At 39.8% G+C, this 17,372-nt stretch overlaps 1 protein-coding gene across 1 annotated transcript in view; it reads left to right on the top strand.

Moving 5' to 3' along the window:
* ttll7 (tubulin tyrosine ligase-like family, member 7) overlaps positions 1 to 16,094 on the top strand; it is a 138,459-nt gene extending 122,365 nt beyond the window's left edge. The window contains exon 21 of the mRNA XM_079843959.1: positions 15,430 to 16,094. Within this exon, the coding sequence (XP_079700085.1) occupies positions 15,430 to 15,547 (118 nt within the window). The 3' untranslated portion in view covers positions 15,548 to 16,094. The remainder of the gene's footprint in view (positions 1 to 15,429) is intronic.
* Positions 16,095 to 17,372: the final 1,278 nt, after the last annotated feature.

Genomic DNA, 17,372 nt, shown 5'->3' with positions numbered 1-17,372 from the left:
TAATAATAGTAATAGTAGTGGTAACATTAGTAATTTATAATAACAGTAATAGTATTAGTAATAATAGTAGTAGTAGTAGTAGTAGCAGTAGTAGTAGTGGTAGTAGTAGCAACAACAACAATAATATTCAAGATAATAATAGTAGTAGTAGTGGTAGCATTAGTAATTTATAATAACAGCGACACCCAACCCAAGCAGTTAAGACCATGCACTCAGTTCTTTAAAATAGGGACCCTAGCCAGACTGGGTGAGCTTGGTTTGGAGGTGTCTGTTATGGTGTCCCAGCATACTTTGGGGAGGAAGACTCAGTGGAGCATAGAGGCTTAACCCCTAGGAGTCTGAGCTGTTTTGGGGCCCTTTAGAAGTTTAGACATGCTCTGACATTTGTGCATTTTTCAGTTGCTTATAAACATATTAATGGCAAAAGTGTAATTACAATGTATTCAGCACACACTGGGCTACCATAATATGTGAGCAACATGTATGTACATGCTTGTATTTTTGAGAAAATAATGTTTATGCAAAATAAAATAAAAAATTAAGGCTTCAAAACACAATAGATATGTGTTCACAAGAACTTTGATTATTGGGTGTTTTTGCATTGAGTTTTTGCTTCAAAATTATGTGAATCATTAAGCCTACTCATTAACATAAAACAATATATTCATTTACATTTTGTAAAACACTTTTTCTTTACTCAGACCTTATGCGAGTAGGCGTGAACGACTCATGAATAATAATGTGATCACTCCTGAGAAACAAAAGACCTGCATAATAATGAGCTGCATAATGAATGAACTTCAGGTAGGCCTACTAGATTTTAGGTTTACTAGATAAGTACAGTAACAGTAAAAAAAAAAAAAAAAAGTTTTCTGGGGGAAAAATCTAAATGTTTTTTACTTAAAGTTTTTACTTAAAGCAAGCTAAATTATCTGCCAAAAAAAGAAACAAGATTTCAATCAGAAATGTTAAAAAAAAACACTAATATTGTGACACTGAACCCAATTAAATATTTAATAAATACAAATAACTGAATAATTGGTGTTATAAGTAAATATTTGGGATTTAAAACAACACAATGCAATGCAATTATGATTTCAAATAGTATCTGTTGACTTTAGGTTGCTTGGGACACTTTATCCCAGTCATTTCAATGGCAAATACTTTCTGAATCATTTGTAAACGATCAAATACACACAATACTCAAATATCATTTCGAGCTTCAGTCAGAAACACGTGAAATGCATGAGCCAGCGCTAAGGCTATTGTCTGCTATATTGGTATCAAATATACTAATATATTTATTATACCAGTCTGTTATATTATATCAAATATATTAAAAACATTGATTAAAATTAAGATACAATTTATACAAAACGAAATTCAGTTTAAAGAAAGCAATTCACTTTCTAAAAAAACAAACAAAAAAACAACAACAGGGTATAATATTTAAACATCAATATGAAGCAAAATTCGTTTTAAAAACATTGATTAAAATTAAGATACAATTTATACAAAATGAAATTCAGTTTAAAGAAAGCAATGAACTTTCAAAAAAAAAACAACAACAACATAGGGTATAATATTTAAACATCAATATGAAGCAAAATTCAATTTAAAAACATTTATTAAAATTAAGATGCAATTTATACAAAATGAAATTCAGTTTAAAGAAAGCAATTCACTTTCTAAAAAAACAAACAAAAAAACAACAACAGGGTATAATATTTAAACATCAATATGAAGCAAAATTCGTTTTAAAAACATTGATTAAAATTAAGATACAATTTATACAAAATGAAATTCAGTTTAAAGAAAGCAATGAACTTTCAAAAAAAAAAAACAACAACATAGGGTATAATATTTAAACATCAATATGAAGCAAAATTCAATTTAAAAACATTTATTAAAATTAAGATGCAATTTATACAAAATGAAATTCACTGTAAAAAAGGCAATTAATACTCAAATATAATTTCCATCTTAAGTTCATTTATGAGACGCGTGCAATGCAGCGCTAAGGCTATTGTCTGTTATATTGACTTCTTATAAAATAAGAAGCAACTATATTAAAAACATTGATTCAAATTAAGATACAATTTATACAAAACGAAAACATATAAAATAAAATAATATTTTATATAATAAATAAATCTTATCTAAACAGTCTTGCGTCATGTTGCATCAGGATTTATATTTAAACAGTCTTTTTGCATTTAAAATTCACAGATGCTAACTGAATAAACTTAGCCTACCACAATCAGCCCTGAATCAGCTTTTCGTGCGGAGAATTATTCCAGGATTATTACTCAAAGCGATGTATCTGAACCATAGCTTCACTAGTTGTGTTTGTATGAGTTGATGTGTGTGTGGACGTCGATGCATGGATTGCCTGTATTTGAATCTGAATGTGCACGTGGTCCGTGGGCGTGGCCGCATTAGCGGATAATGAGTCAGTAATGAGTCGACTGATATCTCCCACTTTTCACACAGATTACATAAACACAGAATATTTGTTTTCGTTTGATTTACACTAAGCTACAGGTCATTTTCTGAAGAGAATCAGATTAGACATTATTGAGAGAGAGGCTGAAGATCGCAAATCATGTTTGTTTCCCTTTTTTTGCAAAAAGCACAACAATTTGTTTTTATTGTGACTGTACACAAAAAAAAAAGAAACTTAAATGAATATAATGATGTATAACACTTGCATGAATGATAAAAAAACGACAGAGTTATTTGAGTCTCTTTGGCACTGATAAGAAAAAAAGAGAGCCGATCGCTCGGTGTGCACTTAGGACGTGTCCAAATCCACTTTTGCTAGTTTAACGACGGGGAAAACGGTCATGGTCTAAAAGGGTTGTCCCTATTGTCTTAATGAGTGATGAGTGTGTCTTGGGCGTAACATGCAATCAGAGTCTCATCTCCAATTCCCTTTAAAAGCCCGTTGCGCTCGTGCCATGCCGGATTCCCTATTTACATGATGGAATTTGCGAGCAGAATGACTGAACGCTTCTCCAGAGATGAATCCTTTTATTTTTTAATATTTAAAAGTGTTTGTGTGCTGCTGCGCATCCCTGTGTGTGTAATAAGCAGACTGTACGCATGTTATGCACCTGCCTATAGACGCATATTACTAACACGCCCTTTAAATCAGGGCCGTAACCACAGTGGACTGTATGAAGTTATGCATATATATAAATCCCAGCTGATTCCCATCTAGGAATTGTTCAGGTGTTGATATTCTTTCAATCTCATGACCATATGGTATACAGTAAAAGAGGGCCTATTTGGGCTGATCTTGTGTGAAAAAGGAATATAGAGCAACACAAAGAAAGTAAGAAAAATGCCTTTATGAGGGAGAGGAAGACAAGTACCAGTACAAGGAAGAGGAATGGGACAAGGGCAAGGTAGAGATTGAGGAGTTCGAATGCATGGTGACATTCAAAGAAGGGCCAGAATTAGTGTAACTGATGAAATAAGAGCTACTATCATAGACCATGTCCATTTTAGACCATTTTAATGAAGAAGATAAAAAAAACTATATGAGAGCAGATTAGAACCCAGAACCTTTGACACTGTTTGCAAAAATTCTACCACCAGACCACTAGGGAATTAAAATGTCAACAGCAGATCTATGTATTTATTCACTAATGCAAAGAATCTCGGGACTAATAATATATTTGACGCAAATTAATGCAAATATTGTTTGCAAATTGTGATTGTGATAAGCTGCCGCTCAGGGTGCTTCGCTCGCGGCTGGCCGTGTTCGATGAGGCCGGCCAGCCTCGTGAGCCCCGTGGATCGGTCCCGCATCCGCCGAGGCGGTGCGGCGAGGCCGGTCATGGGGCTCACGGATGGACATGTCAGCGAGATTTGGGACTGCTGAGGCATCTTCCCAGTCTTTGTCTGACAGTTCAGATGTTCTCCTTCCCCGCGTGGAAGCCCGCGCTGCGGCTTCTTTCCCCGGGGCGGAGGACCCGATGCTTGAGCGGTCTGATTCTGAGGAATTAGACGTGCTCAGCATCGAGGCAGTCGAAGTTATAACGAGAGCTCGCCACTTCTTATATGCAAGATTCAATCTCGCGATTGCCGAGGCAGCACGCAGGTTATGGGTCTGCAATTAAAGTGAACACACGCGATCGGTGTGCATGGGATACTGGTTGGCTTAATGGCTTGAGCCACATTGCTGAGGCAACGTGTGGTTTACAAGTCCGTATAGTATGATAAAACAGTATCACCTGATGATTATGGCTGCATTTAAGTCTGAGGATTTAAATGAAATATGATCTGACTCTGAGGAGTTAGATATTCAGCCTGTCATTCAGACTATGTTTCACCGTATTGTGTGATACTGTTTGGCTTTTTTCTCGAGGGATGAAATCCAATTGTATTATGACGGCTTGAACCACGTTGCTGAGGCAACGCGTGGTTTATGAGTCCGTATAAATACAATAAAACAGTGTCGTCTGATGATTATGGCTGCATTTAATTCTGAGGAATTAAATAAAATATTATCTGACTTTGAGGAGTTAGATATTCAGCCTATCATTCAGACCATGTTTCACCTTATTGTGGCTGCATTTAATTCCGAGGAATTAAATTAAAATATTATCTGACTTTGTATTTTTTATTCAGCCTATTTTCAGACCAGGTTGCACGGGTTGGGTGATTATGATGGCATTTAATTCCGAGGGATTGAGTGTCATGTTATCTGACTTTGATAAGTTGGATACTTTAATTCTGTCACCCAAGCGTGTTTGACTTGTCTGGATATTCATCTAAGATGGAGCCCTCCTGAAGTTGATGTCGTTCTCGCCGCCTTGTGGCCTGCGGGACACTTCAGTTTCAGGCAATTGCTAATCGCAGTGTCCGCCCTAGTGTTGCGGCCCTGTCGAGCTGCTCCCTTAGATGAGGCCCCTGCTGGCCAGCCCCCTCTCCCGGGTAGGAGCGATCGAGGTCGCCTCCCCTGTGGAGTGTTCGGGAATCGATGCTGTGCTCCCGCCGTCTAGTACGCTTCAGGCCAAATCGTTTCCCCGCGCACGCGCGCTGCACCAGCCGCCTCTAGCAAGACTTGGGGTGGTCCAGCAAACGCGTACACACACCGAAAATCTTCCTCGATTTCGCCCTGCCGGTTAGCCGCTTCAGGGGGTCGGGGAGGAGGCTCGGTTGACACCCGAGGCCGGCCTCGAGAGGCTGGTTCCCTTAGCAGATTATCTCGGCGCATGGTTATGCCTCCGAATATATCAGCTTGGGGCCTGCGACTGTAGAAAAGGGGATACAGACAGCAGTTCGATTACCTTCCCCCGAAGTTCAGTGGGACAGCAGTGGTCCCTGGGCAGGTTCGGGTAATGGAACAGGAAGTTCACTCCCTGTTGGTAGGGAGGCCACAGAATGTGCTCCTCCGCCAGACAGGGAGTCTTGGTTCTACAGCCGGTACTTCATAGTTCCTAAGAAGGATGGCGAGTTGCGTCCAACTTTAGATCTGAGGTACTTGAATCGTTCTCTGAGGAGATTCAGATTCAAGATGCTTAGCAATTCCTCCATTGTGATTCAGATCCAGTCTGAGGACTGGTCTGTCACGATGGGTCTGAAGAGGACGCATACTTCCCTGGATCCATCCTTCTGTGTCACAGAAAGTTCCTGAGGTTCGCTTTTGGGGGCAAAGCGTACCAATATCGGGTTCTTCCAGGCGGCCTAGCCCTTTCCCCTCGCAGAGCAGCAGTTCGGCATTGAGGTGTCGTCCTTGGCTGCTCTCAGTGCTTGGGGTTGAGACTCTACACGCAGTAGCGTGTTGACGCCTTCTCAGAGAACTGTGTTCCTGGGAGTCGTATGGGAGTCTCTACGTTGTGGGCACAATTGTCTCCCGCACGTATCGAGTCCATACGGGACTCTAAAATGAAGCTAGGCCACAGCATCACTGTGAAGCAGTTTAAAGACTGCTGGGGCTCATTGCGGCTGCATCCAACAGAATATCTCTTGGCCTGCTACACGAGACCCTTACAGTGGTGGCTGGGAATCAGGGGGTTTTCCTCGAGGGGAAAACCATTCTGTATGATCAGGGTAACGCGCAGATGCCTTCGTTCCCTAGTCATATGGAAGAAACCTTGATTTCTGTCCCAGGGGCCAGTGTTGGGAGCATCCTGTTGCCGGAAATCCGTTTCAACAGACGCCTCCCTCACTGGCTGGGACGTGGTCATGGCGGCCGCTTTGCAAGAGGTCTGTGGGAGACCCGGCATTTCTCCTGGCACATCTACTGCCTGGAAATGCTGGCGGTCTACAAAGCTCTGAGGAGCTTTTTCCCGGACCTCCGCGGCCACCATGTCCTGATACAGAAGTAAACCAGGTGGCTTTCCTTGAGGGGAAATCAGGGGGATATGCATACAGATGCAGTCTCGGGAACAGAGTGATCTCGGGAAATCACTCTGCTCCCGGGAGTCTTGGAGCGGGTCAGCCGAGAAGGGATCAGCCTACTCTTAGTAGCACCCTGCTGGCCGACCCGGGTATGGTTCTCAGACTTTGTAGCACTGCTGGACGGTCTCCCGTGGCAGGTCCCTCTGAGGAGGGATCTGCTGTCTGAGGCACGGGGCACAATATTCACCCCTGCCCAGAGTTTTAGGATCTCTGGGTCTGGTCCCTGAGGGGGCCCGGTACCTAGAGGCTGGACTGTCAGCAGTTGTTATCGAGACCTTGCTCAGCTCCAGGGCTCCTTCCACCAGGAGGTGTACAGCCCGAAGTGGAACGTGTTTCCACTTAGTGTAGAGAGCGTGAAGTGGACCCAGTTATCTGCCCAGTGGCTTCAGTGCTGGAGTTCCTCCAAAATCGCTTATCTTCATGTCTTACCCCGTCCACACTCAGGGTGTACGTGGCTGCCATTGGGCTTTCCACACTCCTGTGAATGATGGGCCTTTGGGTAGGCACCATCTGGTTGTACGGTTCCTCCGTGGGGTTCGGAGGATGAGGTCTGCGGCTCGTTCCAGAGTCCCAACCTGGGATCTGGCAGTGGTACTTGAAGGATTGGCTGAGGCCCCCTTCGAGCCACTAGAGTCGGCTGACCCAAATAACCTGACCCTTAAGTTGGCCTTTCTCTTAGCTATCACTTCTCTGAGGAGAGTGGGGGACCTTCAGGCCTTGGCGCTTACGCCGACTTGCCTGGAGTTTGCCCCTGGCGGAGTAAAGGCCATCTCACAACGTGCCCAAGGTACCATCTAGTGTGGTCAGGCCTTTGGTTCTTCAGGCATTTCATCCTCCGCCTCACGTGACGGCGGAAGAAGGGAGACTTCACCTGCTCTGTCCGGTCAGAGCTCTTATAATATATTTAGTGAAGTCTGCACCGGAGATCTGTACAGCTGTCTATAGCTTGCACCTCCCTGCTACGCCTGGCGCTAGGGTGCTCCAGTCCTAGTTGTGCCCGGTCTCCAGCTTCACACTAGGGCAGGCGCTACCCTCGGTGTCACCTAGTGGCTACTCGTTCCCCAAATTCGTCGTTCCGATGCAGTGCGAGTCCCCTTGAAAGGGAACTGCTCGGGTTATGTATATAACCCTTGTTCCCTGAGATAGGGAATGAGCACCGCATCTCGTCGCCACACCTCGGCACGCCTGGAGCGCATGCTTCATCGCGATTACTGCCGTTACTATGCGCCGGCTCCCCTTATGTATCTTCCGGGTATGCCGTCACAGCTACGTCATGACGCAACACCAATCAGGATTGGGATAGTTTCATTCATACTTCAGACACGCTGTTGCTTAGGGAGTGTCCCCAAATTCGTCGTTCCGATGCAGTGCTCGTTCCCTATCTCAGGGAACAAGGGTTATATACATAACCCGAGCAGTTATCTGTTCTGACATACAGTGCTAAAGCATTGGTAAATTTGGCAGTAAAAATCCAGTGTTTTGGTCTTGGTTGAGCTTATGTGTAAAAGAATTTCAAGCATTTTGAATTTGTGTTAACCGTATGCATTTTGTGTAAAAGCAACAATAAATGTGAAAATTGTATAGCCTACACAGACAGATGTTGTGCTAACTGCGTTAAGAGTTTAGGAAATTTGTTAAAAGTATTGAAAAAATTGTCATAGCAATTGTAAAAAACTGTAAATAACAAAAAAAATTAATTGCGTCATTGACTGACTGAAACCTGGTCTAAAGTCAATGGCGCAATACATTTTTTTGTTGTTATTTAAAGCAAGTTGTTTTCAGTTGTCTCAAAATAGCAACGCGCCAACAATGAGCCTGAACACACCTCGTTTTCAAACCAGCATGCCCATGGGCGAACAGATGGGTGCAAATGTCTTTGCTATTTAAACAACGTGGCGCAGGACATGAAAATGATAACTGCGTCAGGCTGAAAAAAAACACTTGTGTCGCGTCTAGCAACCCATTACCGGTTGTTTAATCGGACCCTAGCAGTTTAGTGATGAGTCCTTACAATAAGAATACACAGAGTTGGCCCAAATGCATTAAGAATTACAAAACACAGGACACAATAAAGCACAGTAATTCTAAAATTGTGGTCACATTTACCGTTCCTAACTAACTATTTTTCTAAGCCCATTGACATTTTTTTTCTTGCCCATTGACAATGCAATTAGATTGTATGCTTAAAGCAAGAATTTTTTCTATGAAAACAAGCATCTCTTACTATCTATTGTTTTTTTGTTGTTTTAAATGAAATCAAATCAACTTGTTTTGTGTGTAGGATGTTTAAGTATTTTATTTACTGGAAAAGGAATGTATACTGAAAAAAACAATTAAATTTTATTTTTTTTTATTTTTTTGCTGTGAACTAGTAGCTGTTTGCAAAATTTCACAATGAAATCCAGTCATTTCAGTAGGAATCTATGCAATATGGAGTTTACCTTCAGGTTGGTCATGTCACGTTGACTAACAGAAAGCTCCTTGGTTTGAAAGTGACTTCTGTGTGAGTGGTGCTTGATGCATTACTACACTACTGACAATGGACATTTTCTGTGAAATTTCGCTCACCTTTAATCACAAAACTGATTCTTGCAGAGCATTTTAACTTGTGATGATTTCACCCTCAAGCCATTGATCCTAGGTGTATATGACTTTCTTCGTTCTGATGAACACGATCGGAGTTATAGTAATAAATATCCTGACGCTTCCAAGCTTTATAATGGCAGGTGGGGTCCATTGAGTTTGAAGCTCAAAAAAGCACATCCATCCATAATAAACATACTCCACACTGCTCCGGGGGGTTAATAAAGGCCTTCTGAAGCAAATCGATGAGGTTTTGTAAGAAAAATATCGGTAACACTTTACAATAAGGTTGTATTAGTTAACATTAGTAAATGCATTACTTAACATGAACTAACCATGAACAACACCTCTGTTCAGCATTAGTTCATCTTTGTTAACGTTAGTTAATAAAAATCCAGCTCTTCATGGTTTGTTCATGTTAGTTCACAGTGCATTAACTAATGTTAGCAAGATTTGAACAATGCATTGGTAAATGTTGAAATTAACATTAACAAAGATAATAAATGCTTTATAAGTGCAGTTTATTATTAGTTCATGTTAACTATTGTAGTTAACTAATGAACCTTATTGTAAAGTGTTACCAATATATTTAAAACTTTATAAAGTAAAATATCTAGCTTACGGTGGACCGCCTTCCATATTCAACTTATGCAGAAAGTGTAATGCCTCTTGCAGTTCAAAACGCTTACTCTACGTTCTAGTGATACGTCGCGCCAGTTATGCTTTTTCCGTTAGTTGAATACGGGAGGCGGTGTGGCGGAAGTTTATTATGGATGGATGTGCTTTTTTTGAGCTTCAAACCCAATGGATCCCGTCACTGCCATTATAAAGCTTGGAAACGTCAAGATATTTATTAATATAACTCTGATTGTGTTCATTAGAAAGAAGAAAGTCATAAATCATGGGGTAATGTTCATTTTAAAGTGAACTACTCCTTTAAGTGTAGTTTATGAATCATTCAGAATTATTCAGATTCAGATTCTGTCCTTCGAGCCTGGCCTGTTGACTACCCGGAAATGTGTCCTTCTTTGCTCGACAAATCTCATCCTGTGATTCCACCCCCTTGAGCTTTATCTTTTGGTTTTGGATCACACTCTTTCCCTTCCAGTATGTCTGATCTTCGGCCACCAACCTTTGTCCACCTGCTTCCTGCTTTTTTTGCTGTATCTCCATGGGGGCGTAGCCTCAGAGAAACCAGCCAGTAATTTTTGATGTCCTCTCAACTCTACCATCCTAGCCAATATACGCTCTCCTCCAACACTTGTGTTCTCTCAGGACATGCCTCATTGACGGCTCATTGCTGGAACGGCCCTTGGGGATCCGTTATTTTTCAATCAGCCGGCATCTGCTTTGCCTCGTTAGGAAAATGATGCCTGGGTAACAGTCTCATCCTTGCTTCTTACTCCATCGCTGCCTCCTCCTTCCTTGTTCGGATCCATTAGGTGACTGTCCTCTCTCCCATAGAAGCTGAAGAAGGTCACGTGACATACCAGAGATGAGCACTTTGTCCAACTAACCGATTAGTTAAGTCAGCACAAAATCAAAATTGACCATATGTAGTTGATGCTCTAGATCATATTCTGCATGATTGCATCAGTGCAAATTATTTCAAAGAAATGTTTGAAAAGAATTTAGAATCTTTGATCAAAATAGAACAACTGAAAGTATTTTTTGCTTGACGTTATCCAAGAATTTTTTTTTGTCAGATTATGGAAGTATGCAAACATTTAAATAACATAAGCATAATGTGAAACTTTGCTTTTAAAAGTAGCGTTACATTATTCTTTTAGTCCTAAAACAGTAAATAATTAAAAATCCACTCATGGAATAGACAGCTTTGTAAATAATAATGGGAGCAATAGTTTGCTGTTGTCGGTCGATTGCATTTTTTTGAGTAAATAAATAGAAACATTACACCTGTTACGCATTTGAAAATGTAACTCAGGCATTAGATTTAGCAAAGCATTACTTCAAAAAAAGGGTTACATGTAACATGTTACCAGTAACTCCAGTCATGAAGTCATTCGAATTCAGTGTTTAGTCATAAAAAGTAATAGCAACTGACAAAATAATTTTAGTATAAACGAAAAATAGGACATTTTTATAATTCTATAAGATGCCATTGAAAGTTTTGTAAAAAAATAAATAAAAAAATTCTCAAGATGTCGAACTACAGAAATCTTTCTTAACTGTTGAGAAACGTAATATGATATTTGGTGAATGTGGAAGTCTTTTTTTTCCTCAAAGTGTCTAAAAGTTCTCTCTCAAAGTTTTATGCGGCATGTGGCAGTTGGGTGATAAAGTGTAGGCTTTAAACAAGCAAACAGACGTGAGATATGTGCAGATCTCCGAGCGATTGTGTGTAATTAGTAAAGCACACACACGTTCGAAGGTTAGACAGCTGGCGGTTCTCTTGGGGCTTTGCACTGGCAGGTTTTTCCAAGAACTGCTCAATGATCAAAAGCCAAAGACCTGGAGGAATCCTCACAGAGGTCCAATTAAACACTGCCTGCAGCCTGATTGGACCCTGAGTGATGGAGCTCTCTCATGGATGAGACTTCCTTACAGGGAATTCTTCAGAGCCAGAAAGGCCCACCTCCATATATGTTCATATTTGAATTTCATATTCCTTTGACATTTCCTTTTGTTGACCAAACTCAGCAGTCTGTAGTGAAAAATATGCTAATGAGACTCAACCCCAACCCAAAACCATTTCCTGAGAAGTCACCTGTCTGGAGTTCCCAGAGGGAAGAACCAAAAAATCAGGGTGGATTTTTAAAGCTTTAATGAAAGGAGCATAGAGAAAGATCATGTGTGCATGATGTGAAAGGTGGCTCAGTATATGCGACGGAGACATTCATCGATATTCATCATTGTCCAGAGTTTTTATGATCCATCTATGTTCCTTATAAAATATTACTGATTGTAAGGAATGCACTGCAAACACATGCTTAGCGCAATATCACGAGTAGATTTAAGGGCATTCTTTTATAAAAGTTAATTTGATTCTTCCCAAGTCTCTTGGCCCTGTCTTTCTGCAGCAGGGGCTTTAGAACAAATCTTCTTTAGTTAGATAAAGAGCGGCCCTAATTTGTACTGGCATTATGTATTGCTGTCATAACTACATCATTGCATTCATATAAAGCCACTTCTTGCATTCATACAAAGCCACTTCCTGGGCTTGAAGTGCATGGGATTTAATTGAAAAGAGACGTGACATTCATTCTTTTGTTTTTTAATTTATTATGTAAAAAATGCAAAAGTTTTCAGTTTTTGAATCGTAACAAAATATGTCTTGAAAAAAAATACTTTTTTAGGTATGTAGTATTGATTTTTTTTTTATATATATATATATTAAGGATTGAGAAACTCTTGTTTGCTAAATCACTGTGGTACAACCAACGTGCAGAAAATCATTTCACAAAAAAGTTTTGAAGAAGAAAAAACCAAAAACTTAGCACACCAATTAGAAACATAAGAACAATTTAGTCTGTGCAGCTTATTTATCACAACATGTTTTGTATTTTATTTTATTATTGTCATTGTGTTATTTAATTAATTAACTGTTTAAACTGAGGTCCCATGGCATGGCATTTTTCTATTATTTTATAATGTTTCCTGAGGTGTACTTCTATTGTTAGTATGACTTTTACATCATAAAATGTCATAATTTAGAAATAAAAGGCATTTTTTCTATACTGCTGTTTGCCCTGTGGCTGAATGCCCTGCTTCAAGAGGCGTGTCTGCTGTGAGACTTCAGTAAAAACGCCCACTGTTGTGATTGGCTGACATCTTTGCATTTTAAATGAGCGGAGGGGGCGTGGCTTAACGAGGCACGAGCAGGCACGAGCTGCTGCCAGAGAGACGGATGGACCTGAGTTCACTTCACATCAGTTCTCAGCATGTCTGAACTGTTGTATTTACAGCATATACTTCAGGTTATTAGTCTATTTCTAGTCGGAGGGACTGTCACTCATGTCAGAAAGTTAGTAACTTTAGTAAATTATGGATCAGCGCTGACTGGAGACGCGAACCGTTTAGAACGATTCAGTCCGATTTGGTGAACTGATTCGGTTCACTAAAAAGAACTGGTTCAAAAGAAAGATCGTTCGCGAACCGGACATCACTAATGTACCAGAGACTGAGCTCAGCGATTGCTAACAAAGTTATTTATAGTAACTACTGAGTTATGAGAGCGCTGTCAGTCAGCGCGAGTTTATTGTGTTTGTATCTGAGAGTTCTGAATAAACACGAGTCCCAGTCACGCCGAGTCCGTCTTCATCATTATTACCAACTTTGTAACACATGCAAAGTACCATTACAGCTGTCGAGATGAACGAGTTAAAAGTAAGTGTTGATAATAGCATTATTTTTTAAATAAAATAAAAGCGTCAGTGACGCGTGTTGAGTACACAGCGCAAACAAAGACACAACAGCAGTAATCGAATGTAATCCAGTTTATTGTGGGGCTAGGCTGGCTAGCCCGGATATGCTCACGCTTACCCCCCGTCTGCTTAATCTCACGCCGCGTTTGGTGCCTCCGCTGTGGGCCAGATGCAGTACTGGGGGTCGGGGATGTTGAAGGCCACCGGCCAGTGCAGCCCGAGCTTCGGCGTGTGTGAGGTTTATCTCTAAAGATGTTGAGCAGAAACTCATGACTGTATGCACATTTTAGAACCGATAGACGCGACGAGGACGTACAAAAATACTGACTCACAAGATAGAAAACACGAAAACACCGTTCTGTCGGGAGAGAGAGAAGCCGCAGTGTGTGCACGAATAATAAATAATTAGCTACACATCAGAAATCACTGATCACAGATCAGAAGGAACTGAAAAAAGACTTCTGTTTTCATTTGTACATCCAAACACTGAGAAACTGCCAGCATTCACTCGTTCACAAGCAGAGGTGGACAGTAACGAAGTACATTTACTTGAGTACTGTACTTAAGTACACTTTTTGAGTATCTGTACTTTACTGAAGTATTATTTTTTAGGGAAACTTTTACTTTAACTTTACTACATTTGAAAGACAAATATCGTACTTTTTACTCCACTACATTTCTATCAAGGCCCTCGAAGTCAAGTCGCTTCTGTAGCAGCTTTGCAAGTCAGTGGATGATTTTTTTTCTTCTTTAAAAGTTTTTTTTTTTTCTTTTTTGCTAAATGTAAATGTCTGGGAGAAAGAGAAGCATAGACATATGGATGAATCTGAAAAAGCATGATGAAGGAGCTCAGTTCAGTCTGTTTTTATGTGCCTCTGAGATGCACGAGTACTGAATAGAGCTTTCTTTTGTGTGTTTTTCGCACTTAAACAGACCAATACACACAAAATGTCAATTTTCATTTCGGGAAGTATTCACGTAATCAAAGTTGATTATGTCTTAAGTGAACGTAAACAGTTGGGGGAATATCGGATGTGTATCAGTGTGTTGGATTTGTGCATTCTGCCTTAAAGTGACAGCAGCTTTGTAAAAAGCTTTGTAACTTTTAAGTTTTTAAATTAGTTCAAGGTGGTCGTATGGAGCATCACTAACTGGCTTAAACCACCATGGAATAGCGTGCATTTATACAACACTGCAACAATAATAAAATAATGCATCGACACAAAAAAGGAAATTTACTTTTGATACTTAAATACTTTTAAAAGCAAGTACTTCTGTACTTTTACTTAAGTAAAAATAGTTTTTAACAACTTTGACTTGTAACGGAGTAATATTTGACTAGTAGTACTTTTACTTTCACTCAAGTAATGGAGTTGTGTACTTTGTCCACCTCTGTTCACAAGCAATGATCTCTCTGCATGGGTGTGACAGATTCTCTGGGCGGAGGAAAGGGAGGTAACCGTTCCTGCTTGGACGTCAAACCAGGAGACTTCAGGATTGGCTCGTCTGGCCTGTCATTTTCTCAAAGGCAGAGAAAGACAGCCAGAACTCGGGTTTACACCGAGCAACATTTCTATCCACTTGGGGACAATATTCAGGCTAGGGGAACTCATATTAATGTTGAAAAACCTCATAAAATGAAAATTTCATGCCATGGGACCTTTAAACTGCCTGTTTTGAGTGGAATTATAATCAAGCTGTTCTGGTATTAGCAAGTGTGGGTCGTCAGCTGTCTAGGCTGGTTACCCTCCTTGTCTCTGTGTAGGCTCTAATTATCTAACCTGTTGTCCTGTCTTGGAACATCCAGTGCATTAAGCAAGTTCTTATCTGTTAAAACAAGTCACGTTCAGCCACTTGTGTCACTCATTATTAAAAATAGCACAGTGTAAATGTGAGGGTCAGCGGAGGGGACGGGAATCTAAAGCATCAGCTGGAGAAGAAAGCCGAGAGAGAGGAAAAGTGCCTGATCTCTTTAGGTGACCTTTGTGCCTCTAATCCTGCCTTTGAGTCCAACTCCTATTTCTGATTCCTCTCTCCGCCTGCGCAGGTATCTGCTGCCAGTCACCTCCCAGTTCATCATCAAGTGGCCGTCTTCTAGCTTCGGCCGCTCTGCGTCCTCAACGCGCCCCCGCAACGTCTTTACTGCAAGGATGGGCCACTTCTGATGGCCGCTGGATTCCGACACCTGCTGGGGGAGAACATATTCAGACCTCTGTGAGAAGGGCATAATGCCTGGGACCTCTGAAAATTCCTGGAGCGTATTTAAGGGGATTTGCCTGCCTGCTTTGGTAATACGTCAGATGAATATGATCGACAGTTCTCTGTCCCTTTTGCTGTAAAAAATATCTGCTGCATTACTATCTCCTTTAGAATGCTTGCAAATAAATTAACAAATAATGTTCGTCATCTTTACAAGACTGTACAATTTATTACATGGATTCCAGTGAATGTTTCAGTGTCATGGAATCATACAAGTTCATGTTCGCCTTTTTTTTTTGTTGACCATAGTGGTACTTATTACCTTTTGCCTAAATTATTTTAACAATTAATAACATGATTTCCTTAATATTCAATTTGTAATACATCATTTAGTATATTTTACATTCTGCTTAGATTTAAAATTACAACAAGGGCCATTTACCTAGGTTCTCGCCAGATACGTGAAATGACTGACTATTTAATTTATGGCAATAGACACACACACACACACACAAAAAAAAACATGATGTGTTGCAATGGCCAAAGATGTGAGTCTAAATCAGGAATTTGTTTTCCACTGTGGGGAACCTTGTGTACTTTTCATTTTATTTGCCAATTTGTTTAATTTATTAATTAAAAATAATCATGAATGCAATGTGTAAATGTAATGCAACTCATGCAATTGACAAGCTCACATATTGTTTTTTTAAAATTGTTTTTTATGTTGCACGGTGTAGACCAATAATTTTAAAATGGCGCAAACAGAATGTGTCCAGTGTTAAAGTCCCCCTAAGAATAGAAAGGGTTAGGAAAGGGAAAGTGTGTTAAATGGTTAAGTATTAGATTTGGGACCAGGGTTTGGGTTAGTGGTTGGGTCTAAGGTTTATGACTATTAAGGTTAAGAATTAAAAATGCTTAATGTTATGTTATTCTAGACTATAGTAGCCTGTTCTGAGTTCACCTATCAACTTATGGGACATAAGTCTCTTTTACATTACTTTTATGAGCCATACTGTGTAGATGCAAACATGAACCTCAGTGTCTGAGCTGTCTGAAGTGTTTTTGCAGTATTGATGAAAGGGATTTTCGATATTGCTGTAGAGTGTGTTTGTTCAATTGTCTACGAGCTCCGTGTGCTAAAACTTGGATGGCTGCATCTTAAAAATACTTGAATTAATTTATCCTATTTATTTTATTAAAATGTCTGTGTTTACATCTAATTTAAAATTTGTTTTAACCATGCTTGTTCATTTTGTTCAATTTATCAGTGATTTTATGAACAGAATAACCTTTTATGCAAGTACTATAATAAGTGCTAATTGCAGAGCTTTGCTTTGGATCTAATTAGGATACAGTAAATGTTCATGTAGTGTTTTAGTAAAAGTGACCTGGATGTGCCAGCTCAAACCACGCTGTGCCAACCAACACTACTCACAACCAGCAGTGTGTGTGTTATTGAGGATATATATATATATATATATATATATATATATATATATATATATATATATATATATATATATATACACAGTGGCATGAAAAAGTATGTGAACCGCTTGCAGAATCTGTGAAAATGGGAATTATTTTAACTAAATAAGAGGGAGCATACAAAATGCATGTTATTTTTTATTTAGTACTGTCCTGAATAAGATATTTTACATAATTTTTTTTTACATATAGTCCACAAGACAAAAAATAGCTGATTTTATTAAAATAACCCTGATAAAAAGTTTATGAACCATTGATTCTCAGTGCTGTGTGTCGTTCCCTGGATGATCCACGGCTGTTTTT

This window comes from Gobio gobio (assembly GCF_949357685.1).
Source record: "Gobio gobio genome assembly, chromosome: 19".
In the NCBI taxonomy this organism is placed as follows: Eukaryota; Metazoa; Chordata; class Actinopteri; order Cypriniformes; family Gobionidae; genus Gobio; species Gobio gobio.
This window is presented reverse-complemented; position numbering and strand designations above follow the sequence as displayed.